Source organism: Panthera tigris, chromosome D2, assembly GCF_018350195.1.
Source record: "Panthera tigris isolate Pti1 chromosome D2, P.tigris_Pti1_mat1.1, whole genome shotgun sequence".
In the NCBI taxonomy this organism is placed as follows: domain Eukaryota; kingdom Metazoa; phylum Chordata; class Mammalia; order Carnivora; family Felidae; genus Panthera; species Panthera tigris.
Genome location: NC_056670.1, coordinates 45,864,831 through 45,891,119, shown reverse-complemented (window position 1 = coordinate 45,891,119; position 26,289 = coordinate 45,864,831). Strand labels below are relative to the sequence as shown.

At 46.5% G+C, this 26,289-nt stretch overlaps 1 protein-coding gene across 10 annotated transcripts in view; it reads right to left on the bottom strand.

The window, feature by feature from the left end:
- WDFY4 (WDFY family member 4) overlaps positions 1-26,289 on the bottom strand; it is a 306,252-nt gene that overhangs the window by 255,343 nt on the left and 24,620 nt on the right. For all 10 annotated transcript variants that reach the window (XM_042959970.1, XM_042959977.1, XM_042959974.1 and 7 more), the window contains 6 exons: positions 17,517-17,767; positions 7,708-7,822; positions 7,190-7,296; positions 5,251-5,385; positions 2,431-2,620; positions 412-601 (listed from right to left, as the gene is read on the bottom strand). In XM_042959970.1, the coding sequence (XP_042815904.1) occupies positions 412-601; positions 2,431-2,620; positions 5,251-5,385; positions 7,190-7,296; positions 7,708-7,822; positions 17,517-17,750 (971 nt within the window). In that variant the 5' untranslated portion in view covers positions 17,751-17,767. The remainder of the gene's footprint in view (positions 1-411; positions 602-2,430; positions 2,621-5,250; positions 5,386-7,189; positions 7,297-7,707; positions 7,823-17,516; positions 17,768-26,289) is intronic.

Genomic DNA, 26,289 nt, shown 5'->3' with positions numbered 1-26,289 from the left:
GACAACTGGAGTTTAATCCTTTGGGGGGCTCTGGGAGGCAGGGTAGAGATATCCCACCCAAGGGACAACTTTACTGGGTATTTATCCATTATCTCCGGCCAGTCCTTGGTTGACGGCTGCTTCTGAGGGTTGCTGCCTCCTCAGCAGTTCAAGCCAGCAGGTGTGCATGCGATAATACCATCCAATGAATTTGGTAAAATTGTTATTGCAATCCCCATCAGTTCTCAAAGGCAGTGGCTCTCAAATCCTGATGCACCTTGAATTATTTTTGCAATAAAAGTCTCTCTGGTCATGCTCTATGGAAATCTGTGTTTCAGAAGAAGCTTCAAATTCGCTTCCTCCAAAGCAACCCAAATGATACTGAGGACCTAGACGTTGGCAGTTTCTTCCCCACGAGGTACAACCACTTACCGAAGTAGCACTTTGAGGAGAAGAGGGTAGCCCTCCCCATTCTCAAACTCTAGGAACAGAGCCGAAGAGACGGGATAGGAGTCCTTCACAAAGCCCAAGATGAGGCTCACTGACTCGCTCACCTTGGGAGCAGGGAGCGTGTCTGCAAGCTTGGAGAGATTCTGAAGGGAGAGTTTGATGCAATCCATGGCTGCCAGAGGAAAACAACCCTGTTAAGTTTGGAGGCAATAGCTTTTCTGCCACGGTCATTCTCTCCCCACACTCCGTTAAACTATCTATATCAAGATGTAAATGAGAATTAATTCAAAGCCCTTTCCTGCTGGGTCTTGAATCAAGAAGTCTTCCCCGCGGGAAGTGTCACCACTAAGAGCCACACTGTGCAGACCCAGATGGAGAGGAGACAAAACAGGAAGAGGAAGGAAGCCTCCTAGCTCTGCTCCTAATTCCCAGCATGCAGGAGGGACTGGGTCCATTAGGTAATAGGACACAAGGTGAAAGACCTGGGCGTTGAGAAAGACCTTCTTAAGGAAGCAACACTGGAGACGGGCAGAAATTAGCTTGAAAAAAAGTTCAGGGAAGGATCTATGAATATGTAAGAAGGTGAGGGGCAAAAAGACAGTGGGTTTCAGCTACTAATATGTCCAGGGGGGTTGGCACCCAGAAGTGCAGGCCACCGGGGAGGAGGAGGAAGACAGGGCCAGCTCATTTGTGGCCCTGGCCTTGGAACTTGCTGGTTTCCCAGAGCTGTGAGAAGTCAAGGGAAGATCTGAGTCGGAAGAGAGATGTCATTGGATTTGCATTTTGATGGATCACTGTTTTTAGGACTCTTTCACCGGAAGAAGCCTCTTCTGAGTACCAGGAAAGCCATGCCGGTGGATCAGGAAAAGTGTCTATGAGAACTTGAGACAGCACATGCTCTGTCCCTCAGCCGCAAGGCTTCAGACATGCCCCAGAGTCCTCATGCCGGGCAAGGCAGCCCTAAGAGCCATGGGCTTGGCAGCTAACTGCCAGGCCAGCCCTTATTCCAGACCTTCTCCTCAGCCTGTACGCCCATGGAAACCACCCAGTCCCCTAAGGGGGTCCTGGGCACAGTGCTCCAGGCAGCAGGCTCCCCACTGAGGTGGGAATTTTCTTTTCTAGTTATTGTCTTGGACGGCTAACAATAATGACACAGTGAGAGAGCCCTGTCATCAAGACACACAGCTTTTCCTCAGGGGTCTCTGGCTCAAGCCTATGGGGGGTACCTGGGCTGCTGAGCCTCTCAGGACCAGCTCAGCTCAGGGTCATTGCCACTAGGCCCTGGCCTCACTGGGAGCCCCGAATCCCTAAACTGGGGCTGACTTTTGGTCCTGGGCTCAGTTATAAGAGGGCGGTGGGCTTGCTGAACCTGCTCAGCTGTCACCAGGTGATGCCGTCTGTTATGGGACACCCCAGAAAGAAGGCAGGTCACAGGGCAAGGGGTTGCTATTCCCATTTTACAGATAAAAGAACTGAGGCACACAGGCACGTACGTGCCCGAGGTCACTCCACCATGAGAACAGATGGACAGAGCTGGAGTCCACACCCCAGCTTCTGGCTCCGGTATCTATGGCCTTAACCCCTGCATATGCTGCCCAGAGCAGAGCCGAAAAGAGATCGGGCATCTCCAGGCTTAGGATGTTTGTCTCCTCCTGTTTGTGAGCTGGGGACCTAGGCAAGTTCTTGAACTATTCTCAGTCTCCGTTTTCCCCATCATCAAAATGGCATTAATGTCCATCTCAAAGAGACCGAGGAGATAATATACAAATTATCTGCTGTGTGTCTGTTTGAGAGTAAATGAGTTCCCCTTTCCTTCCCTCCTCCAGTGGAGCACCAACATAAATAATAAAAGCACTTTCACGAAGGAAACCAAGCAAAGAGTCGTCTACTGGGCATAGGTGGGCTTCCGTGAAGACCCTGTTTGTTCATCTCTTTTTTGGTTCCAGGGTCTCATTGTAGAAAGTTGGCCCGTATCCCACCCCTGGTCTCCTGGGGTCATACCCTGCAGGTATTCAATGATGCCAAGGTGCTGGGCCTTGGAGATTGCCCTCAGCACACAGAAGGTGGGCTCCTTCCAAAAGCAGCAGCTGTGCTCCCAAAGACAGGTAGTGGCAATCACTAGAGATTGGAGCTCATTTCCTGACAGAAGTCTCTCCAGCCCCTGAGACTCACTGCAAATGTTCAGCAACATCTGGGGAAGAAAAAAAAAAACAAAACAGATGCCTAGTTAGGAAGCCTCCTTCCTGTAAGTAACAGATTTCTTCCCTTGTTTTCCAGAGCTCTGAGGGTATGTCTCAGTGCCAAGGATGGGTCGTATGGGTCACCTTCTGCCCCAGAACAGCATGGTCAGCGGTGCCCCCAGAAAAGGGTGACAGAGCTTGGGCTAAAGTCTGCACTCCTAATCCTATGCAAGTAATCAGAAAAACAGAGAAGCGTTTGACTTAGAGAGGTGTCCTTCTACATAGACACGCAGGGAAAAGATGCCATCAAAGGTTAAAGGATAGGATTAACAGAACCCAGTGTTATTTAAAAAGAGATGTGTTCCCAGATCCCTGGTTGGCAGTCAAACTCTACTTCTCGTAAGATTATGAGACTGATCCTCTAACTTCCTATCTGGACCCTGTGCGCCCACCCATCCAGCCTTTCTATGGCTGCCAGAGGGACTTCCAGTACCTTCCCGCCACTTAGGGTAAAACATGGCTCACAGAGTTCTGCACAGACGAGCCCTGCCTCCTCCCTGACGTGATTGTGTGCAGCCCTCCCTTTGGCTCTTGGTGGTCTAACCGGATCTCCTTCAAGTTTGACATATATGGAAAGCTGCTTCCATCTGAACCCATTAGCCCCTTCTAAGCATAGGGACAGAGTCCAAGCTGAACAGTCATAGAGCCAGGCTCCAGACCCCACCTGCTGACCTTCCCAACAGTAGCCATGGCCATGTGACCCTTGGCTTGGATGGCCATTTCTGCGCCTATCCCCTCTCCCCCCGCCCCTTCACATCTGCACTCCAACTTTCAGCTCCTGTTTCAGTGCCATTTCCTCAGAACGGTCTTCTTTTATGCTCTCCTATAAATCAGGTCCCTTTGTCCTCATTTCCCAGCACACTTTTCACTTTGCCTTCAGAGCACTTAAAAAAACGGACACAGCTCTCTAATTATGTGATTATCTCCCTTGTTTGGCTTCCCCAATTTTCTGTCACCTCTGGTACTATGCTTGCTGCTGGAACCAGCAGTCTGGCACAGAGGAGTATGTGGGAGGAGCTCATATATTTTGCAGAATGAAATAAGGAAAACCCTAAGGAATACAGACATGCCCCACGGCTCGCATTCTACCCTTTCAGGGGCAGAACCATGAAGGCAGGGCTGCGCCAGTTCCCTGCGGGACACTGAAAGCCACGTGGTAAAGACTTGTCAAAGCATCCAGTACCGCAACCTGGCCACCACTTAGAATATGGTTTATATACGGATAAACGATGCCTGAGTTTCCAGCAAATGCAGCTTAAGGGATAACCCACCATAAGTAAGCTTGTGACATAACCTCTGGTAATGAGAACTCTCGCTTGAGAATGAGTCTAAAATGGATATTCATGGGGCACCTGGGTGGCTCAGTCGGTTAAGCGTCCGACTTCGGCTCAGGTCATGATCTCGTGGTCCGTGAGTTCGAGCCCCGCGTCGGGCTCTGTGCTGACAGCTCGGAGCCTGGAGCCTGTTTCAGATTCTGTATCTCCCTCTCTCTGACCCTCCCCCATTCATGCTCTGTCTCTCTCTGTCTCAAAAATAAACAAAGGTTAAAAAAAAAATAAAAATAAAAATAAAAAAATAAAATAAAATGGATATTCATGTGAATGCACATTTACAATGCACAAATGCATTTGGAAATTCACAAAATCACCTGCTCTGTGAGCCATTCCCTGAGGCACTGGCCACACAAAGATGAGTAGGACTTATGGCCCTCCTTACCCTCCTCCCAAGGTGTCTTCCTCCAGAGAGGCAGGAGGAATTTTCTGGAGAATACAGTGTCCTGGGAGCTGAGAAAGCAGAGCTGGTCAGTAAGGGGCAGGAAAGGAGTAAGAAGTTATGTTAAAAGCTACCGCTGGTAGTCAGAGAGGATAGAAAAGATGGGGAAGGACACCAGGAAATTGCATTTGATGCTTAGTGGCCTGAGATCACTTCTGGGAGGGGGAAGGAGGTGGCCTCATAAAATGGTCTTGGCAGCCAGATTCCCAGGGTCCCAATCTCAGCCCCGCCCCCCACCCACCAACTACCTCTCTGACCCCAGAGCCATGTTTACTCACCAGGCGCTAGTTTGCATGGAATCAGAATTGTAATACTACACACATCTTGGGAAGGAAGAGAGGGATCAGGGAGGGGACAGATGTGAGGCTATGGCACAGGTGGGTACAGGGAAGGACTTAGAAAGTATTGGCTGTGGTTATGCAAGTGCGGTTGGCGTGCTTGCCCTCTGAGGAGGCAGGGGCCAGAGACAGGAGGTTCCAGATGCTGGGGAGGGGCGGGCAGGACCCAGGAACACAGCCTGGAGGAAGCTGCTGGGGCCAAGTGGACGAGGAAGAGGAGCAGCACACTCTTCTGGGGGAGAACGACAGAAATAGCGACACAGGGATGAAATGAGATGGAAAGGAGAGAACAGACATTTTCCAAATGCACAAGATCCTGGCATTTGCATAGAGAGCGTGGGGGTCGACAGATGAGCTGGCTCTCCAGGAGGACAGAGGGGCTTCAGGACTAGGGCCGAGAAGGACAGAGACACCTCCAAGAAGCAGAGCGGGGTCTCGGCCCAGGGGTGTGGAGCCTTCCTCTGACTCACCTGCACAAACATCCTCTGAACTTGAACATCATTCTCTAAAACCTCCTCCTTTTCCAGAGGAAAGACAAAGAAGAGGTAAAGGCACTTCAGGAGCAGGGCTGGAAGCCCGGATGCAGCGACTCTGCCCAGCGTCTCCTGCAAGAGAAGAGCAGACGTGACCCACGGCCACAGACCCAGGGGAGCACTCTTCCAACCCAGGGCGGCATGGTCTTTTAGCCAGGAAGACGGGTAAATCATGTCCTCTCTGTGGGCAATGCACTCTCACGTAAGAATGGGGACAATCACAGGACCCACCCAGAGTGGCTGTGAAGATTATGTTTCCGCGAAGTATACACTAGGTGCTCGATAAACACGGCATCTTTTGTAAGACAAACAACACGAAGGAAGGAGAGGAGGAAGGGAGGGAGGGACAGGTGCAGAGCAGAAAACAAGGGCTTTCCTAAGTGATCACACTACTGATTTGGGTAGTTGCCTCCGGATTAGCTACAACCTCCGCGCACGTATGGAATTGTGTGCGTGGGAGCAGGTGCGGCATTAATCTGAAGCATACTGTCCACCCAATTTCCCGCCCAAGTGACTAATGTGACAGATATGGTGGCAAACTGAGAAAAAGGGAGAGGAAGAATGCACAGTCTGGGCCGGAACCAGGAATATAACGCAGGCGGTTGGTCCTACCCTCCCCCCTAAAAGCTTCCAGTGCAGGGTAACGTCGGCCCCTGTAATTGATACCTGGCTCTGCTGTGACCCTGCTCAGGGTGGCTCCCCTGTCCTCCATGCCGCACTGGCTCCGCTGAAAGCCAATTGCCTATTTGTCTTATTGCTTTTAGGGCTGGCTGCTCACAGTGGAAAACAAGCCCTTTAGGTTAATTTTTACTACCGGACTGTAAATAGTCCTTCCCCGGAGGGCAGAAAAGCTCCTTCTCCGGGCTTCAGGCTGCTGTGCTGATGGAGGTCCAGGCAGTGCAGGCAGAGGAAAGGTCACATGATCCTCCCTGCAGGTAACAACTGCACACTGAGCTCCTCTCACACCTCCGTGCACTGTTTCAGATGCCCGGCTGATATCTGTGTTCACTGTTAGCCTCGGGGTGGCCGTGCCCCTATGTGGCTCCCTCTTGTTCCTGATGCTGAGCACTGGCACATGGTGGGCACTCTCACCAGACAAATGAGTCTCTGGGTCTGCTCTGCCCGGGACCTCTGGCCATTTCTGCTGATAGCCACAGCTGCCGGGGACTGCTTCTGCCTAAGAGGACGCCAGCCATCAGCAATCCACTCGCAGGGAAGCACCAGGCCCCCAGCTTCACGGTGGAGGACACGTACACAACCAGGACGGGGCACCGGTGGGAAGGGAAGAAAGAGAAGCCAGCCTCATGTGGGTATCATCTCCAGGAAGGCATGGGACAGGTGCTTAAGGTGGACTCCCTCCGTCTGAGCTTAGCAGATGGCAGTAAAGAGCAGTGGCTCAGAACACGGCCTCTGGAGTCAGACATCAGTCACAGAGGGTGCTAACTAATGTGGCTTCGTAATCTGACTCAGAGGGCTTGGGGGAGGATTTATTGACCTGCAGGACACACTAGCCTTGCCCCGACACGGAAAACGGTCCATACACATTGGCCATTGTTAATCCCTGCCCTGACCCTAAATCAGAAAACGAAGGCATTATCCCCAGTCCTAAAATTAGCCACACAACAGAGTCACGAGAGATGACACAATTTTCCCAAAGTTACACACAGCCCGTCAATGGAAAAAACAGGATTCGAATGTGGATTTCAGATGCTAACGTTCCCATGTCCTGTATCAGAAGGGAATTATGGCAGGAGAAATGACAAATCAGTATCATGGGGGAAAAGACACTCGAGATGCATCCCTGACCTTTGCTGGGACTTCCGCGGGACATGGATGAGGAGCTCCCAAGCTGGGTTCCGTGGGACCTGGAACTTACCGAGTTTGTCCCCGTGAGCACATACACCGACTTCAGGAGCAGGTAGCCATCCTGATCCACGTCCCCTTTCCACCGCAGCAACTGCCCCGCTGCCTCCCTCGCTTGCTCTGGCAACAGCACATGAAGGGGAGAACGTGTCACCAGCGGGCAGTGCGGTGACCTGCCCACCCAGCTCTCCCTCCACTTGGCCTCCTTCCCCGTGAGAAGTGCCTTAGCATCCTTAGGGGACTGAACACTTGGGTGTCACCTTTTTGCTAGCACCCTGTCCTAGAGACCCTGGTCCTGTGTGTGTGCGTGTGTGTGTGTGTCCCTTCCAAGAGCAGCAGGGCTCTGCTGGTCCCCCTTCCCTCCTCTGCTGGCCTTTCCCTTCATTCCCAACATCCTCAGTGGCAGAAATGAGCCTGTGGGGTTCTCTGGAAGGCACCACTCCTACTCCACTAGAAAAGCAGAGAGTGGCTTTGCAGAAGTCCCGGAAGGAATATGCAGGGGTGTTTTGTCTCCATAAAGTGTTCTCTTACCTGCAGGCTTTCCCACAAGTGCCTTCTGTATTTCTTGGGCAAGCTGGTTAGAAATATCTTCTGCTAGGCTTTGGAGACTAGGAAAGGAGATGATCCCCACAGAGTTTTCCCAGGCCTGAAGTGCAATCAAAAAGATTCCATCAGAGATGTCAAAGCTACAAAGCAAGGCATGAGAATCACCTTGCCTCTCTCCCTGTAGCCCAAACCAATGAGTCAACTCACTGTCCCAGGTGTAGCCCAAAAGTCACTGTATCACCTACCCTAACAGCTTCCATTCTATCCCTACCTAGTTGCTATGAATTCTTCAACTTCCATTGAGCTCCAGACCCATATCCAACTGGACCCTGGGTGTCCGCCCCTGAATTTGTGCTCTTGAAATGTCAAATACACATAATTGAATCCATTGCCTTCCTCCCAAATCCGCTGCATCCTGTCTCAGTGAATAGTTCTACCAAGCACCCAGTTGCCCTCATGGGAAATTCTAAGGTTAATTTCCTGGGCCCCCTCTCCCTCATGTGCCTTAGCCCATCAAATGCTACATCTCGCTGGTTCTCCTCTTGCATGTTTCATGTTTCTCAGACCTGGTGTAGATATCTTAGGTTTAGTCATGCAATTACTTCCTTTAACAAATTCTAAAGAGTGGGATTACAAGTTGCAAGCGTGTGCTTTCTATTTATTTTTTTTTTCAGTGTTTTGGTGAACATTACCAACTCATTCCCCAGAAAAACTTTACCTGATTATCCTCTCCAGAGGCTCCATGGGAGAGGACTAGTTTCTCTTCACCCATTGGGCACTGTCATGCTTTTTCATTTTAAGTGAGAAAATTTACAGAAGAAAAAAATATCTCATCTCAGTAGAAGTCCTGTGACTACTAAAGTAAATGAAGACTTTTAATGCTTCTTGAATTGCCTGCTTTTACTCTTAGCCTATTATTCTATTAATTATTTATTTAAAAAACAACTCTTTACATGTAAAAAATGTTAATCCTTGGTCCATAATAGTCTCATGAGTTTTTCAAATTTATGATTTTGTCTTTTAATTTGGTATTATTTGGTTTTGCTCTACAGAAAGTTGAAGTTCACATGAAATGAAATTTCTCAATCTACTGCTTTGTTTTCTGGCTTTAGTCCCAGGCTTAGGAAGTTCTTTCAAGTCCAACTGGTTGTTGCCATTTTTAATCTTTTTCTTTTTGTTTTTTAATTCTTTACAATTCTTTCTTCTATGCTCCTTCTCTATTACCATCCTATCTGGTCATCTTTTGCCTTGGACTTTTTCTTTTATTGGTTAGGATACTATTTAATAGAAGTCATTAATTTTAAAATTCTGCCTGGGATGCCCAGAATTCTCTCCCCATCTGCTTTTCCTTAGAATCTTCTCCTTTGTTCTATTGTGTTGTCACAGGCGTAGTTTACCAGTCCCAGGATGAGGAGAGCTCTCTCCAGACCAACAGTCAGAGCGGAGTGACTATTCTTGGCATAGGACTTGAGTTCCTGGCAACTTCGCCCTTCCCGGTTTCCCACCTTTTCAGGAACGGAGGCTGCTGGGTGCGTTCCTGGCAATTAGTGGCCTCAACAAAATACACTTTTGCTGGACTCCCATCCACTGCTCCCACTGGCCAGCCACATTAAATTATATCCCTGCCCAAAGCTGTGACTGAGTTTTTTTTCAGCTGAGATCCTCCTTCTAGAAAAGGTGAAGAAAGCATCAAAATCCCAGAGGGAAATGTGCCTCCTTGCTGTAGATTCTATTTTTATCAAAAAGTAAAAACCTTTTAGAAATTTTTTCTATACTAAAAGATGTTACATACAAAGGAAGCAAGACACAGATTGAGAAAAAATATTTGCAATGCATATAACTGACAAAAAAATAGTATCCCTACAAATTTATTTTAAAAACCCTAATTTGTTAAACAGGCAGATGAAACAAGGAACTTATAAAAGATACAATCAATAGTGAATTACTAAGAACCAGGAAAATGCAAATTAAAACTACAGTGAGATAGTCCTACTTTTCAGGTTGGTGAACGTGTAAAGCCTGACAATGACAGTTGTGGGGAAAGTTAAGCGACCAGGAAACCCCCATGCTCTACTGATGGAGCACAACTTGCAAAAAGTCCCTTTGATGAGTACTTAACCCAATCCAATAAAGTTAGAGGTGGACACATGCTATGACCCAGCATTTCCTTCCTAAGTATATTCCGTATAGAAATGTTGGCACATGTGTACAAGGAGACATGAACACAAAATATTATGCACTTTATTTGTGATTGTGTAACACCAGAAAAAATCAATGTTCATCAATAGGGCAATGAATGAATAATGTGTGGCCTATGTATGTAAGGGTATTACATAGAACCGAAAAAGAAACAGAGCTACATGTATCAATATGGATAGATCCAGAAATACAATGTTGAGTGGAAAAAGCAAGTTGCAAAAGTACATTACAATCTGAGTCTAGAAAAACCTGTGAGTTTACATATAAATTTCACACTAATATCACTTAGGACTATTAAAATGTATTCATATCATTGTGTAATTTGGATATATATTGGATATATACTTGGATATGTGTAACACATACTGTATCCATATAATATACTCAATAGGTGTGTGTATATATATTATATATAATGTATATATGTATATATAATATATATAGGTGTGTATATATGTATATATACACACACATTTTATATATATATATATTTATATATATATAAATATATATAATATATATATTATAAATTATATAAATATATATTATATATTATATATATTATATATATAAGATATATATAATATATATAATATATTATATATATAAATTCCCCCACAGGGAATAACTCAGCAGGATGTGGGTTTCCACTAGGAAAGGGCAGAAGGGGAATGAGCTCTAGAATGCATGCATAGGTGGCTTTAGTTTATCTGAAATGTTTTATTTCTCTTCTATGGGTAATGAGTACATGGATATTTATATGTGGATATAAATATCCATATATGGATAACTTTTTGCACCTGAAATTTTTTTGTTTCTGCCCTATAAATGGACAGAGTTGCCCCTTTCCTTTGTAATTAAAAGAGAAGTCCGTCAGAACTTTGCTCAAACTACAAACATGCTAGGTGAATGTTAAACACGACTGCACACAGTAGACCTTCAGCAAATATTTGATAAGTGAGCACATGAGTATCAAATCCACAATATGCAGATTGAGGGGCGAATGTATCGCATGCTGGTTTTGTGCCAAGTGCTGAGCCTAGCACTTACTCGCCTTGTTTTCATTAATCCTTACAACAACCCTTCGAGATTGGTGCTGTTATGATTACTCCCGCTTTACAGAAACTAAGACTGAGGCAGGAGAGTAAGCCCAGAGAATCAGGTAAGCAGCAGAGTGAAGAGTTGAGTTATCTCACTCACACGCAAGTAGCATGTCCATGTCTAAGAAATTTATGGCTACCACCTGGAAACCAGCTATCACCTGGAAACTTGAATCCCTGGAAAGAAAGAATCAGTCCTTTTGGCTGAGAATTTCTTATAAGATTATTTCCTCCCCAGGACTGAGAACTCTGCTATGATGTCTTCCTAACAGATTCCTGTGCCTCCTTCCCTGCACTGGCAAACCCCTCAAAGACCAATTTGCAGGCAGTTGACTCAGAAGCATCTAGATCGTCTCAAGCAGTGGGATTCCTGCAGGCACTCCACAATAAAGTAAATTGGGCCACTGTGAGCTGAACAGTAATTGTACACTCAGCCAGATTCTCCCAAGGCTCAGACTCCTTCCTGGGACCACAAAGGGCACTTCTGGAGGCCACGTTAACTCTTTCAGGCCACTGGGGTGCTGTTTGATGCACAGAGGCAATCATTTACAGAATGGTACTGCGGAGACCCCAAAGAGTTAAGGCAGTTTCCAAAAGGACCTAATTTTTTCCCAAACCGGGACTTACATGCTGAGAGAATATTGCTCAATATTTTTAAAATTTTTTATTTACTCACATTATCTAAGCTGCACCCTCATGCCTTGTGGCTGTCTCTCACATAGAAGAAAGAGAAAGGAAAATGATGCTGTGGTCTCCAAAGGAAAATGGGGAATCATAAAAGCTCTTGAGGGGATGGGAGAAAAATCCAGCTTCGGAATGACAGAACCCAGCTGGTTTTCAAGGATGGCTGCAAGGTTACTATGTCCTCATTACCACAGAGTTTGGTGGTTTGGTCCTTAAGTGAGTTCAACACATGTCAGAGACTTTATGTGAATCTCCCCTGCTAGTGTGACAAGGTTGACCCTCTCCTTTCTAAAAAAATGATGTATCAAAACTTCGCTAACACAACAAGAATGTTCTTTCTCTGAGATGGTAATAAACCATGTTGCAGACCCTACTTCAGGGCGGGTAGGTCAGGGATAGATAAAGAAGGGTACACGCCTTCACTGCCCCCTCTGGACACTACACTTGGGAACGATTATTGGTCATCCTTATTATCCTGTTTAATGTTACTTCCTTATCTTCCATTTTCAGTTGGGTCCACGTGTGGCTTCTGTGGGAATGACTGACCACGCTCAATGGCATCAACTCCACACCACTGGCACGGGTGTTAGTCTAAGAGCACCTGTACATACCTGTGTATCTGCACACATGCATATACACACACGTGCACACACACGTCCAAGTACAACTGATTTAATGTTAATTCCAATCCCTCCGCACTAGGAAATGAATGATTCCCTCCACTGTTACCCACTGTTCTGGCTATAGACTGCTCTATAACAACCACCCCAAAATTGAGTGGCTTCTTTTCTTCATGGATTTGCAGCTGGGGCAGCTAATGGGCTAGACATCCACTTGCAAGATGGCACATTCACATGGCTGGCGAGTTGGTACTGGCTGTCAGCAGCAAGGTCAGGGGTTTTGGTTCCTTTACATATAGGCTTTTACTCACGGCTGCTTAGACCTCCTCACAACATGGCAGCAGAGTTCTAAGAGTGACAAGTGACAGGAAAAAGAAGCTGCAAGTCTCTTGAAGCCTGGACCCGCACACATCACTTTGGCCCTATTCCATTAGTTAAGCCATCACAAATCCACCCAGACCCCAGGGGAAGAGATATAGATGCCATCTCCTGAAGGGCGCAGTATAGACTCATTCTCAGCATCTGTAACCTACCACATCCACAGCTCTCTCTCTTTTTCCCCATGTGTCCCACCCCCAGGTTGTCTGTCCCAGACAGTGAGGAGTCTTACACTAACTTCCAGGGTTCCCCTATCTCACTGCCTGTTTTCCCTCAAAGTACATATTCTAAGAACAATCTCCAACAACCACATCTATAGCTCTAGCTTTCCCCATGTCTATTATTACCAACTATCTCCGTGCAGTGTGAGGACCTGAAGTGGTTCATTTTCCCCAAAAGCAAACTCAACCTAAAGGCCAGCAGGACCTACCCATGCTTGCTAGACGAATGCCTTCTTCTCTTGGTGTGAGATCCTATGATAGGAAGGGTTCTAGAAAGACCAAAGCCCAAGGCTCATGGCATGAAAACAACAGTCAACAAAATCTTTCCTAAAAACACTGTTCTGCATGCTAAGAAGTCATTAGCTCTGTGCTGCTTCCTGTGTGATGCAATAAAACCTCCCTGTCTGCAACCTCCTGGAGCTATCTAAACATCACATGTATAGGGGATGACATCCTTTTTGTACCCAAGGGGAATATCGGCACTAGCCAGGCAGAGCCATATGTCCACTGAGTCATAAGACAGGAAAAGAACCAAATGAGTTCTGCTCTACAAAAACCCCAGCACTGTCTGAGGGACCCCAGTGGTGAATGACACAGGCCTGGCCAGAGTATCCAGGTTAAGTTCTGTTCCTTACTAACAACTAAGCGACTTTGGCCAAGTTATGCAACATCTCTAAACCTCTCTTTCCTCATTTACAAAGCTGGGATAAAAAATGGCACTCTCTTCATGGAGTTATTAGGGGGGCTTATAAACACTAAACAAAATGCCTAGTTTAGGTAGTTAGAGTTTGGTGAATATTACTAGCGATTATCAGTGAAACTGATCACCTGCCCTGGCTAAGAACTCCTCTTTGACATATGGAGAGAACTGAGGGAGACTGGTGGGGGAGGAAAGCCTGTAGTTCTGGATGAGAACTTCCTTTCTGACTCATCCTTTCAGAGCCGTTCCTTGCCAGGGGTCCAATGCCCTGAAATTCCATTAGGCTTTTCCTTATTACCAATAGTGTATCCAAAATTTTGAGTGGGTTCACTTTTTAACAACCCCACAGTTGTTCTTCAACTTGGGAGGCAACGGGGCTGGGAGGTACTTCAGAGCCAACGAAGTGCATCCTTGTACTTGCCTAGCAGTTAATGCAGAGTTAGGGAGAACGTTGTCCACTGTAGGCTCAGAGGAATCAAATGTGAGACAAAGCCAAAGAGGCTAAAGGGAAGTTCTTTGGGAAGAAGATGTGAAAGCAGCAGCTCTGAGAGGGTCAGAGGCATTTGATAACAATGCCTGTTATCAAATCTCAAGACTCACCAGGTCAAGGCACATGGCAGCCCCTCTCCCTCCCCCACCTCTTCCCCTCCCCAGCACTCACGCCTGTGCTCTCTCTCTCTTTCTCTCTCTCTCAAAAGGAAACAAACAAAAACAAGAATATTCCAGATAATCTTAGTTTTCCTTGGGCCCAAAGTGAAAAGAGTCAGGTATAGACAGTTGAGCTCCACCCAACAAAGAAGTCCAAGACTCTTTTAGATACACTCGGTTGTCTCAGAGCCCAATGGGGGCATGGTTACCATGACAACCGATGCATGACTAAGGCTTTAGCATAACTTTTGAAATTCTCATATTTCCAAGGGAGTTCTTTGTAGGCAACCTTGAAGAACACTGTTTTGTGGTTATAAAATTCAGAACAGAGTGGTTTCAAGCTTGACTTCTTATACAAGGACCCGTATTCCTAGTATATGGAATGTTCATAAGAACATATGGATGTTCTTAGTCATCAGATTTTATCTGCACTATACTGAAAAAAGAAAAGAAAAGAAAAAGAAAAGAAAAGAAAAGAAAAGAAAGAAAGAAAGAAAGAAAGAAAGAAAGGCAAAAAACCCTCTGATCTTCCCCATGTTACTTTCCACTACCAACTTTTTTTTTAAGTTTATTTATTCCGAGAGAGAGAGAGAGAGAGAGAGAGAGAGAGAGAGAGAGAATTCCAAGCAGGCTCTGCACTCTGTGTGGAGCCAATGCAGAGCTCAACCTCACAACCATGAGATCACGACCTGAGTGGACATCAAGAGTCGGACACTTAACTGAATGAGCCACCTGGGTGCCCCCCCCCCAACTCTTAATTAAGAAGCCTGTGGTCTCTGGCTCTGGTGGGGTTTTATTAGTTAGAGCTTAAAAGAAACAACAGGTTTGTAGACATGTGGGGCTTAATAAAAGAATATAGATTTTAAGAAATGATAATAATTCTGCTTCTGCAGGGTTCATCAGAGGTGAGCTTCAGGGATTCGAAACGTATCAGATTGTGTTGGCAGTTTGGGGAATGGTGGAAATAGTATCTCAAACTACACACACACAGTTAGTATCCTAGAGGCTGGTGGAAAGGTAATGACTGTGCCCTCCATGTGCTGTGAACTTTACAATCATTACTTAATCTTACCCTCACAGATTTCCAGCAAAGTGCTATTGGTTCCACTTTACAGATGAAGAAACTGAGGTTCAACAATATTTAATCATTTGTTCAAGGATGCACAGCTAATTAGCAATGGAGCCAGGACTTGAGACACCTGCTCTCTTTGGCCCCAAAGTCTGTGTGTTCAACAATAGGGCCATTATGTCTCTAGTTACAAGAACAGAGCTTGAGAGGCATGAACCAATATCAAAGTTCAGTGATAGGAACTGCTTGCTATGCATGAGGGCACAAGCTCAAATGCCTACAGATCAGGTAACATAAATGAGTATTGTGTGTTGGGCGAAAGATATTGGGGAATGGGGGAACTGGAGAAAAACTGAGAAGTAGAGACCATCTTCTGTCTAAAAAGGGTGCCCCTAACCATCTCCACCCAATTATCAGTATTGTATCTACCAAAATTTTCAAGAGAAAACTGGAAATCTGATTTTCATGTGAAAACTTTCCATTTTGAAAAAAGGGCCACAAAGTCATTGTTAACCCCTAGAAGCCAGACAAAACACCTTCTGGGTGTTACTTAGTATCTTCCACTCTAGACTAAATATTCCATGACAGTAAAACCTCTATCTGTCTTCTTAGTGCTCATAGCCCCAGGCCCCAGCACAGGGTATAAGAGCTTAATGAATATATGTATAACAAATGAATGAACTTAAAATCAACAATCTGGAAGGAGGTAAAGAAGGACCAAGCCCTGGCTCTTGAATGAGAGTCCTTTCCAGAGCTATGGCTGCCCAGATGGGTAGGAAAGAGACAAGGCAATGGCCGAATCCACTCACTTCCCAGCAAATTTTGGTGGAGGGCAGGCAGTGGCTCACACTTTTCCTTCCATAAAGCAAAGTTGACCTGAGAACTGGGGAAGACTCAACCACCCCCACCTCCCCAGAAGCTAGGGTCATCAGGGCAGGGAGGGTTAGGAATGAGAAACCTGAGCTGTGTCTCCTAACCTATTTCTTCTTTTCCTATACATTCCCTATGCTCCAGTTATCCAGTCTGTGAAATGAAATAGATGGGGTATAATAAGTCCAAAAGATGGAGGAAAACAATGAGTTAATGGGCAGTAAGCTACCTGACAAAATTTTTTATAGAAAGACATGCCTAAGTGTTCAATGTATCCTAGAAATATGATCTCAAGAAGATTCCCACCTTTGGAGATCCTCAATTATTTCTGGCTAATAAGTTAGATGAGATATATCAACAAGGGGGTTTCCCGAAAAAACCTGCCAAAGTCTCCATCTGTCTTAGTCTAGTTTCAAATGTGAAAGGATCTCATATTCTCTGAATGTAGCTTTGAATGTAGCTATATGTTTTCTTTTTAATAACTCCAAATCAATAGTCAAGCAAAAACTAAATTCTCATAAAAAGTTTCCAACTCTGGGGGCGCCTGGGTGGCTCAGTCAGTTAAGCATCTGACTTTGGCTCAGGTCATGATCTCATGATCTCCCGCGTCGGGCTCTGTGCTGAGAGCTCAGAGCCTGGAGCCTTTTTCAGATCTGTGTATCCTTCTCTCTTTGTGCCCCTCCCCTGCTCACACTCTATCGCTCTCTCTCAAAAATAAATAAACATAAAAAAATTTTTTTTAAAGTTTCCAACTCTGCAACTTAAACTCCAATATATGCAACTATAAAGCAGACCTCACAGGCAGCACCTTTGTTCTGAGACAAAAAAGGGAATCTTTTGCACCCAAGCTGTCACCAGCTGCCACTGGCCAGAATGGTAGCCCAGTGGACAACGTGGGCTTCCCTCATGGGCCTGTGACCAGGTTCTCCCAAGCCCCCCACTGTTGGCATGCTGGTGTTTGAGGTTACCCACCAACTCTGCACCCCAGGAAACACATTCCTTTCCTAGCTCCAGAGGAGCTGGTCTTTCTCTGGCTCCTATGCTGGGATTGTGGTTGAACAATATAATTTTTTTAACTAAGGAGACAGTATTACTCAAGAGCCAACTGTCCTTTCCAACTCTTCCTCATCCTGGAGATGAGCCTTGCTTGCCATTTTTATTACATAGCAAAACACTCCCCTCTAAGCAACCCACCAGGGACCACTTGTGATGATATTAAAACCACCGACTCCAGCTTCCGATCATCCCAGAAGTGTTCCCCAGAGCACCGTATTATCTTATGGTTTCAAAAACAAGAATACCGACCTTTAGGAACAGTGGGAGAAGATTCAACAGGCTCTGCTGATGTTCAGCCGGGCTTCCGTGAGCCAACTTCTGATATTCCAGAAACTTCCTTTCTAGCATCTCCCAGAGAGCAGTGGGACCAGGAGACTGGCCTCCATGTGGGAAGTCAGGCTGAGCAACATCAGGCTGGCCTTCATTTTTGGAACCTGGACACTCAGCTCTGTCTTCAGCCCTTGAAACATCTTCTGCCTCCATGCCTTAGCAAAGCAGATCTGAATTCAGAACAAAAAACAAAAATGTAAAGTCCTGTCACAGCACTTCCCGATGAAGCTGATTGGGAGACAAGGTACTGTACTCATTCAGTTCAGTTCCTATTGAGGATGGTTCCTCTAAGAATCTGAAACTGACTAAAATAGGGAGACTTTTTAAAAAAAGAGATTCTGACTTAGACGTGACTTATATTGACAACCTAACTTGTGCCAGGCACCGTTGCTGGGCTCTTTACACAGACTCATGAGAGCGATGGGCACTCTTATTTTCTCTGTATAAGGAAGGAAACTGGCTGGGCCAAAGGCATATGGGCAGGTAGACATCCAGTTGAAAGGCAAACCGTTAACACCAAAGCCTGTTTTTTGTTTTTATTAAATGATGCCACACCTTTTTTAAAAAGCAAAGTAGAAGGGATATGCACAAATGCCTCACCAGTATTTGTACAAGCATGCAATTCTGTACTTCAGTTGTAACTTCCTTCTACCATATGAGCTTAAAAGGTTACAGGTTTTTCATTCTCAGCATTATTTGCTTCACATTCAATATTTTTAGAGAACTTTGTCCTCAAAAGGACTCTAAACCCCCATGCTAACTTAAAAGACCTCCTTTATTAGCACGCACACGGGCGACTTGTGCAAGCCGGAGATCTTGGGTCAGTAGGCATGAGGACAAGAATTTATGCAATGAAAGTAGCCAAAGACCGATTTGCCAGATCGGTAACCTTGAGAAGGTGCCTTTATTTGTGTCCTTGACTTTTCAGTTGTCCCAGTCTCTGGTTAACTAGAGTCATGACTGACTCCCAGCACAACAAATGCTTGTTTGTTTGTCAGGAGTACAGGAAACTCCAAGTGGAGCCCAGAATGTCCAGCTCTCCTACAAGAAGCCCTCCCCAACCATGACGTCACCATGTAGGAGTCCATCCTGGAGTCTGTCCAGTGACCAACAACCACCAATCATGGGGCAGCAACCAGACAGATGGGCACAAGAAACGGACCCGCCAGTATTTTTCTCTGGGCTACGGCAGCTGAGGGGCTGTGCCACACTTTATTTTTAGCCCAGTACACACACCCCCTGCAGGCTAGAACGGGGGTGAACTAAGGGTCATGTGGCCAGATAAACCATCCCTCTTTGAATCATTCTCACCCTTTATGTACACAACTCCATGAGTCCCTGATGCTTCTTCCAACACATGTACTTACTACTCTCAAACTTCATTTTCTTGTTACAAAAACCATGGAAGTTCAGTGTCAAGGTAGGAAAGGAACAGAGTATCAGGAAGCATACCGAGTATTGAAATAAGCAAACCAGCCTCGAAAATTCTCTGAGCGGACAATACCAGTTTAGTCCTACAAGCAAAGCTTAACGTCACTTATTTTGCAAAACTAACTTGATCTCAGTCATTTCTTGCTTGGAACTCTGAAAATCAGAAACAAAACTTAAACTGTCTTCCAAGGTTGATATGAGGCAACCACAGACCAATTCCCTGTCATTTAAGAAAATTCTAATATTTTAACCAATCACTGCGAAGAATAGTCGGTGCCTTCTCACTATATAAGCTGCTTTATAACAATAGACCCCTGAGCAAAGTGTTCCCACTTGGCAAACTTGTCTTTTTTGGTATGTGCACAATCTGTTTTCACTAATCACTACTTCAGTAATTCATTGGTTTTACTTTGGCTGTTTCTGAGCCTGTGACACTAACTTGCCCTTACCCAGAAAAATGATTACTGGTATTTCATGTTTATCTATGAATATGTTTGATTAAAAAAAAAAAAACATAATCCTAGGGGTGCCTGGGTGGCTCAGTCAGTTAAGTATCCAACTCTTTATTTCAGTTCTGGTCATAATCTCATGGTCCATGAGTTCGAGCCCTACATCAGGCTCCTCGCTGATAGTATGGAGCCTGCTTGGGATACTCTCTCTCTCTCTCTCTCTCTTCCTCCCTCCCTCTCTCTTTTCCCCTTCTCTGCTTGTACACTCTATCTCTCAAAATAAATAAACTTAAAAAAAAAAACCATGCTCCCTAATATTGTTGAAGCAAACTTTTTATTTATACTTTTTGCTTTTGATGGTTGGTTAGCTGGGGCTTGGTAGGAGTTTTGTTTCCTTTGTTGGGTTGACCCTCGGGGGCAGGTGGTGGGGTGCCGCACATTCCAGCACAGTCTTCCCTGACCTGGACCACGTTCCTGGCTGGCTTTGTCAGTTTATTCACTTCTTCCTTAGCCCTCCTTTCCCCACTCACATTCCCTTCTTCCCCATCCCGCCCACCCCACCTGCTTAACAACACAGGTCTTTATAAAACATGACATAGGTGGGGCGGGTGGCTCAGTCTATCAAGTGCCCAACTTCGGCTCAGGTCATGATCTCACAGTTCGTGGGTTTGAGCCCCATGTCAGGCTCTGGGCTGACAGCTTGGAGCCTGGAACCTGCTTCGGATTCTGTGTCTCCCTCTCTCTCTGCCCCTCCTCAACTTGCACTCTGTCTCTCTCTCTCTGTCTCTCTCAAAAATAAACATTAAAAACAAAACAAAACATGACACAGGTGATATGATTTCTGAATACAGGCATTTCAAGTTCCCTGAATGACTTTCTGCATCTTTTCTGCAGCTCACTTTTTCACTCAGCGTTGCGCCTTCAGACCTAGCATGCGTCTCTGTGTTTGTCAGCTGCATCCCTTCTAACTGCTGCCCCATGTTAGAAAGTGGGCATCGCATGCCTCTTTGATGTGTCGCTCCACAGTCATGGCCAGATTGCCCATGACTTCCTACAGTGCACTCAATTTCGTTCTGGATATGCCCATGAGGGGCCCTTCATGGGGCTGGATATGACTGGCTCTGCATATGGACTTGGGGGCAGGAGTCAAGGGTACACACCTGTTTCATTCAACTGAATGCCATGAACTAAGATGCTTCCAGAAAGCTGGCACCAGACCACACTTTCCCCACAGGCTCCTCTACCATCTCCCCAATTACCCGTGCTCTAATGTTTGCCAATCTGATTGAAGTAAAGCGATCCCTCTTTGTTATTTTAATTTGCATTTCTCTAAGGAGTCTGAGCATCTCAGATGCCTCTTAGCTATTCGCAGCTCCTCTTCTGTGAACTGACTATTCATAACCTTTGCTTATTTTTCCTTGCCTGTCTTTTTCTTGTTGCTTGGAGGGAGTATAGTCAAGAAACTTGTCCCTTGTTGGTTTTACAAATCACCAATATCTTCTTGCAATCCATTTTTCTGATGAATTAGTTTAGAATTTTGTTTGTCACAAAAACGTATCATGAATTTTCGTGTTGCCAAAGGTCCTCCACATCTTCATTTTGTTTTTATTTATTATTTATTTTTGAGAAAGACAGAGAGGGTGCAAGAAGAGGAGGGGCAGAGAGAGAGGGAGAATCTCAAGCAGGCTCCACACCATCAGCACAGAGCCCAAAGTGGGGCTCAAACTCCCGAAACTGTGAGATGGTGACCTGAGTCGAAATCAAGAGTTGGATGCTTAACCGACTGAGCCACCCAGGGGCCCCATCTTCATTTTGAACGGCTTACGGTGGCGGTAGAGTCATGCTGGTCGTTCATTTAATTAATCCCCTACACGTAGATGTTTAAGTAGTTTCAAATTATTCGCTACTATAAACACACTATAATGATAGGCCTTGTGTCTAAGTCTTTCTTATAGCCATGAACAAATAATAGATTTAATACATCCTGAAATTCCTAGAATATAAATAGCTGTACCTTGACACGTATTTCCAAGCCACTTCTCCTTAAAAACTGCATCAATGTATAGTCCTCTGACCAAGAATGTATCAGAGTTCACACTTCCTGGGGTGCCTGGATGGCTCAGTCTGTTAGGCGTCCAACTTCAGCCTAAGTCATGATCTCGCCATCCCCGAGTTCGAGCCCCGCATCGGGCTCTGTGCTGACAGCTCTGAGCCTGGAGCCTGTTTCAGATTCTGTACCTCCCAATCTCTCTCTGCCCCTTCCCCACTCACACTCTGTCTCTCTCAAAAATAAACATTAAAAAAATTACGAAAAGGAGTTCACTCTTCTTCACTTATCGCTTTTTAATTCCTGCTCATTTGGTAGGTTAAAAAGCAACGGTGCTGACTTGTGCACACACACAAAAGCAATGGCTTCTGTGTTGCATCCCCCCACATATTCTGCTGTCCTCTTTCTGTCTGGTTGCTGCTCAGTCTCCTTCAGGGGCCCCTGCAGTGGTTTTCTGGAGTCAGATGCCAAGTGTCCTCATTTCTTGAGTTCCCTCAAGCTACTCCCCTGAGAGCCACATAGGCACTGCATGCTAGCTCTGAAGGAAGTCACTGCAGCTATGTCGGGGGTTGGCACAGCACAGACGCTCAATCAAATGTTACTGTACGAATGAACGAACGAATGAATGAACCTATATGCTGACGGCACCCGGATCTTTCTGTCTGTAGTTTAGACTCCTCTTCAAAACAAGTTTTTTCCCCCCTCGCTCCAAGATCTCTACTTGAATTTCCCCCAGACTTGGACTGTCCCTGTGTCCACACCACTCTCTCCATCCCCAACAGAGCCAGCACAGACACCCCAATGCACGGGATGGCTGATAGAGCCAAGATAAGTGTTGCCTCCATCACATTTTGTGGTCACACCTACCAGGTGCTACTAATAGAGTCATTCAATAACACGCCTCGGTAGGCTTGCAGCCACGCCACATTTTCAGAACAGGCAGGTGACAAGATAAGGTGAAAGTGTGGCCCTGAGGAAAGTAGCTGGATGTCCAGGGGAGATATCAGAAACCCCTTCAGGTTTCCTCTGAAATTAAGAAGCCATATTTACAGAAGTGAAACACTTGAATCGTTTTTCCCTGAATAGAGAGGCTTTAAAAACAAGAATCTCTGACAAATGAGGATCCATGAAATCCCACGGAGAAGTTGTCTAACTCACATGTCAAGCTGTAGCCATCCCCCCTCTCGGTTCTGCTCATCACCCTAGACCTACTTCAGTTTTATTTGCAAAAGGAAAATCACAAGGCGTAACTGACCTCTCGGGGCTACGCGAAGAATGGGCAAGAAGAAATCATTCTAATCCACTTCATTATCAAAAGTGCCTTCTTGTAAGAAGGTGCTAACACTTTCTTATCCAGGGCAAAACAGGCTAAGCTGGGGGGAGGTGCACTGGAGGGCTGGGATTAATGAGGCAAGTAAGATACCTACTTCAGTCACAAGAGGTAAGGGATGTCAAAAATCTCAGCCACGAAAAATAACGCTTTAGTGAAGTATCTTTAAAAGTCAAAATTAATGCCAAAAACTCCATGAGGAACAAATATCAAAATTTCAAAAAGAAATAGGTTCCAACCCAGCAGATGCCTGACCCCACCTCCCTGGCCTCACCCTATGGGAATGGGAGCTGGGGGCATTTTTCCCAAAAAGCAACAAAAAAATAAACAAACACCACTTCAAGGCTCAAACTTCCATGGATTCTATTCTCATACATGCAGCATAGTGGCCACGAGCACAGACTCCAGAACTAGGCCTCTCCAGTGTGAATCAACGGGCTTAAACCTAGTGATGAAACCCATCCGTGCCTGTGTCCTCATTTATAAAAAGGGACAGTAACGGGACCCCTCCAGGGGTACCGGGATTAAGTCAGTGTTGGCACATGTCTTCTCTAGGATGGTGGAGGGTAGATGGGCATTTATTGGTGCCTCCTTGGTGCAGACATTTACCTGCACCAATTCATGGAATCTTCCTGCTTTCCAGCAAGGTCAAAGCTATCAGCCTTCATCTGTAGCTGCTTCCAAGGCTCAGAGCAGAGAAGTGACCTCTCCAGGGCCCTGTTGTCAGTCAGGGGCCAAAGCAGAGTCCATCCTGGGTCAGCAGACAGCAATGCTCACCAGAGGTGATACTCAAACAAGGGCTGGTTTGAGGCCCTGGGTAGACAGAAGGGCTTGGACAACTGCTTGGCAGGTAACCCAGGCTGAGGGAAGACTTGCCACCCTATAAAGATTTCTCGGAGAGGTGGGAGTTTGCAGGGGCAGGTAGGGCAGGGGTGGGGATGGAGTGAGGTAAAGGGAAAGATAGCTTTGGCAGAACCAGAGGACTGGAAGCTGTGGGGGGAGGGGGCCTCGGGGGACTCCAGGAACAACAAGGCCCCCTCTCTGCCAGTGAGCTGTTTCCCCGTCTGGGTCGGGCTCGCGGCATGTGACGCAAAGCACAGTTTAGTCATGTTTCTTCCCCTGCCCCACCAGGCAGACCAGAGGCCTTGCTTTCCTGCAGCCTGCACGAGGCAGCAAGAGAGAGGCACTGGGCAGGAACCTGCCCACTCATACAGCCCCCAACCCGAAGGGGAGCCTTAGGGCTGAGATGGGAGTCACAGGGCAGCTGGGCTGCTGTGGTGCCTTAACCGAGTTACTTCCCTTCTCTGAAACTAGGTGTCTCCTCATTGAAATGGCCCCGGCGGTCTCAGTTCCACCCTCTGGCCTCGATGCATTGACCGCAGAAGAGATGTAGGGCAATGAGTCAGTGCCGAACGGATGGAGAGGCACCTGAGGGGGCTAAGGGCCTGCGGTTGCGTGTGGCGGGTGGGGGGTGCGGGGGAGAGATTCCCCTGTCCGTGTACGGGGAGTAGACGATGAGTTGGCAGTGACAGTAGAGGGAGGGATTCCCAGGGCTGGGAGTGGGCCACGTGGGCCCCCTCAGATGGGTATCGCTGCCCATCCTCGCTCCCAGCCCACCCACCCTGCAGAACATGACATTGTCAGAGCTCTGCTTTGTAATGTGTCAGAAGCAGAGCACCCAGGGCCTCCGGCCTGCAGCTGTGTGCTGAAGCCCGGAGAATCAGCCGCGTTGGTGAGGCCTGGGGGCTGCGAAACCAACATTCGGTTGACCGTTTCATCCCTGACCTTCTGTGAAGTGATTTGCCAACAGGTAAAAGCTCAGGACGTAAAGCTGTGATTTAGCAGCCCTTGGAGCTAAGATGTCAGGAAGCCATTCCGGGGGAAACGGGGCAGGAAGGTATGTGGAGCCACTCTCCAACCGGGCAGGTCACAGGGAAGCCTGGGACTCAGTGCCTTCTGTGGAGCAGCTCAGACCTGGTGACAAAGAGCGGCTACGATAAAATTCAAGATAGAGGTGGTCTCCCCGTTTCTCACCATACAATCACACGAGAAAGGACACACTAAAGAGGGTAACATGTTTTGTACGTAAATTACGCCTCAATAAACCTGGCTTACAAAAAATACATTCTGAGGTGGAAAGAGGACTCACAGAAGAATCTAGAAGGAGAGGCGGTGGAGGTCTCAGTCCGTCCCCCGTGGTTATATCCAGTGCAACAGGGAGATAGCTATACACTTCATCACGGTAATACCTCACCTCTCTGACCACCTACTTCTTCACGGCCCTACCTTTTATCTCTGTATCACCTCACCTTCTCTTCCCAAAAACAACCCTTGAGGGAGCAAAGAGCAAGGCAGTAGTTTACAGCTGAAAGCCAGATGCAGAGAGGTTTGGTTGCTTCCCCAGGTGGCCACCTTGCAAGTGTTGTATGGCTGGCTCCAAAGCCCCCACCCTTCTCCCTAACCATACCACCTCCTTCCTCGGGATGTCACAAGGTGGGGACAGGATCCAAGTTCCCATGAACACCAGCCGCACACAGATAGAGCTCACTCAGGGGCGCTCCCATGTTGGCCAAGTATGGAGACTACTCCATAAGTTCCCATCCACTTGCCCACCAAATTTTTTTTAAGTGCATTTATTCATTTGGGGAGAGAAGGTGCGGATGCACGTGAACGAGTGGGGGAGGGGCAGAGAGAGAGAGAGAGAGAGAGAGAGAGAGAGAGAGAATCCCAAGCAGGCTCCACACTGTCAGTGCAGAGCCCAACATGAGTCTCAATCCCACAAACAGTGAGATCACGACCTGAGTTGAAATCAAGAGTCAGACGCTTAACCAACTGAGCCACACAGTCGTCCCTATTTAAAAAAACTGTATTTTTAATGATAATTTTATCAAATTGGCTGAACTAATAGTCAAGGTGGGCCAACTATAAAAAGTAAAAAGATCGGGGCACCTGGGTGGCTCAGTCGGTTGAGTGTCCAACTTCGACTCAGGTCATGATCTCGCAGTCTGAGTTCGAGCCCCGCATCCGGCTCTGTGCTGACAGCTCAGAGCCTGGAGCCTGCTTCAGATTCTGTGTCCCCTCTCTCTCTGACCCTCCCGCGTTCATGCTCTGTCTCTCTCTGTCTCAAAAATAAATAAACATTTAAAAAAAAATTCATCTTTGCAAATGATTCACAGCAAACAAAAAGATCTCATCATTCCTGAGTTCAAGCTCCACATCGGGCTCTGTGCTGACAGCTCAGAGCCTGGAGCCTGCTTCAGATTCTGTGTCTCCTCTCTCTCTGCCCCTTCCCCGCTCATGCTCTCTCTCTGTCTCTCAAAAATGAATAAACGTTAAAAAAAAAAGTAAAAAGATGCCCCAAAAGAATTGAAAGCAGAGCATCAATAGATATTTGTATACCCACATGTAAAACATGATTACTCACAAGAGCAAAAA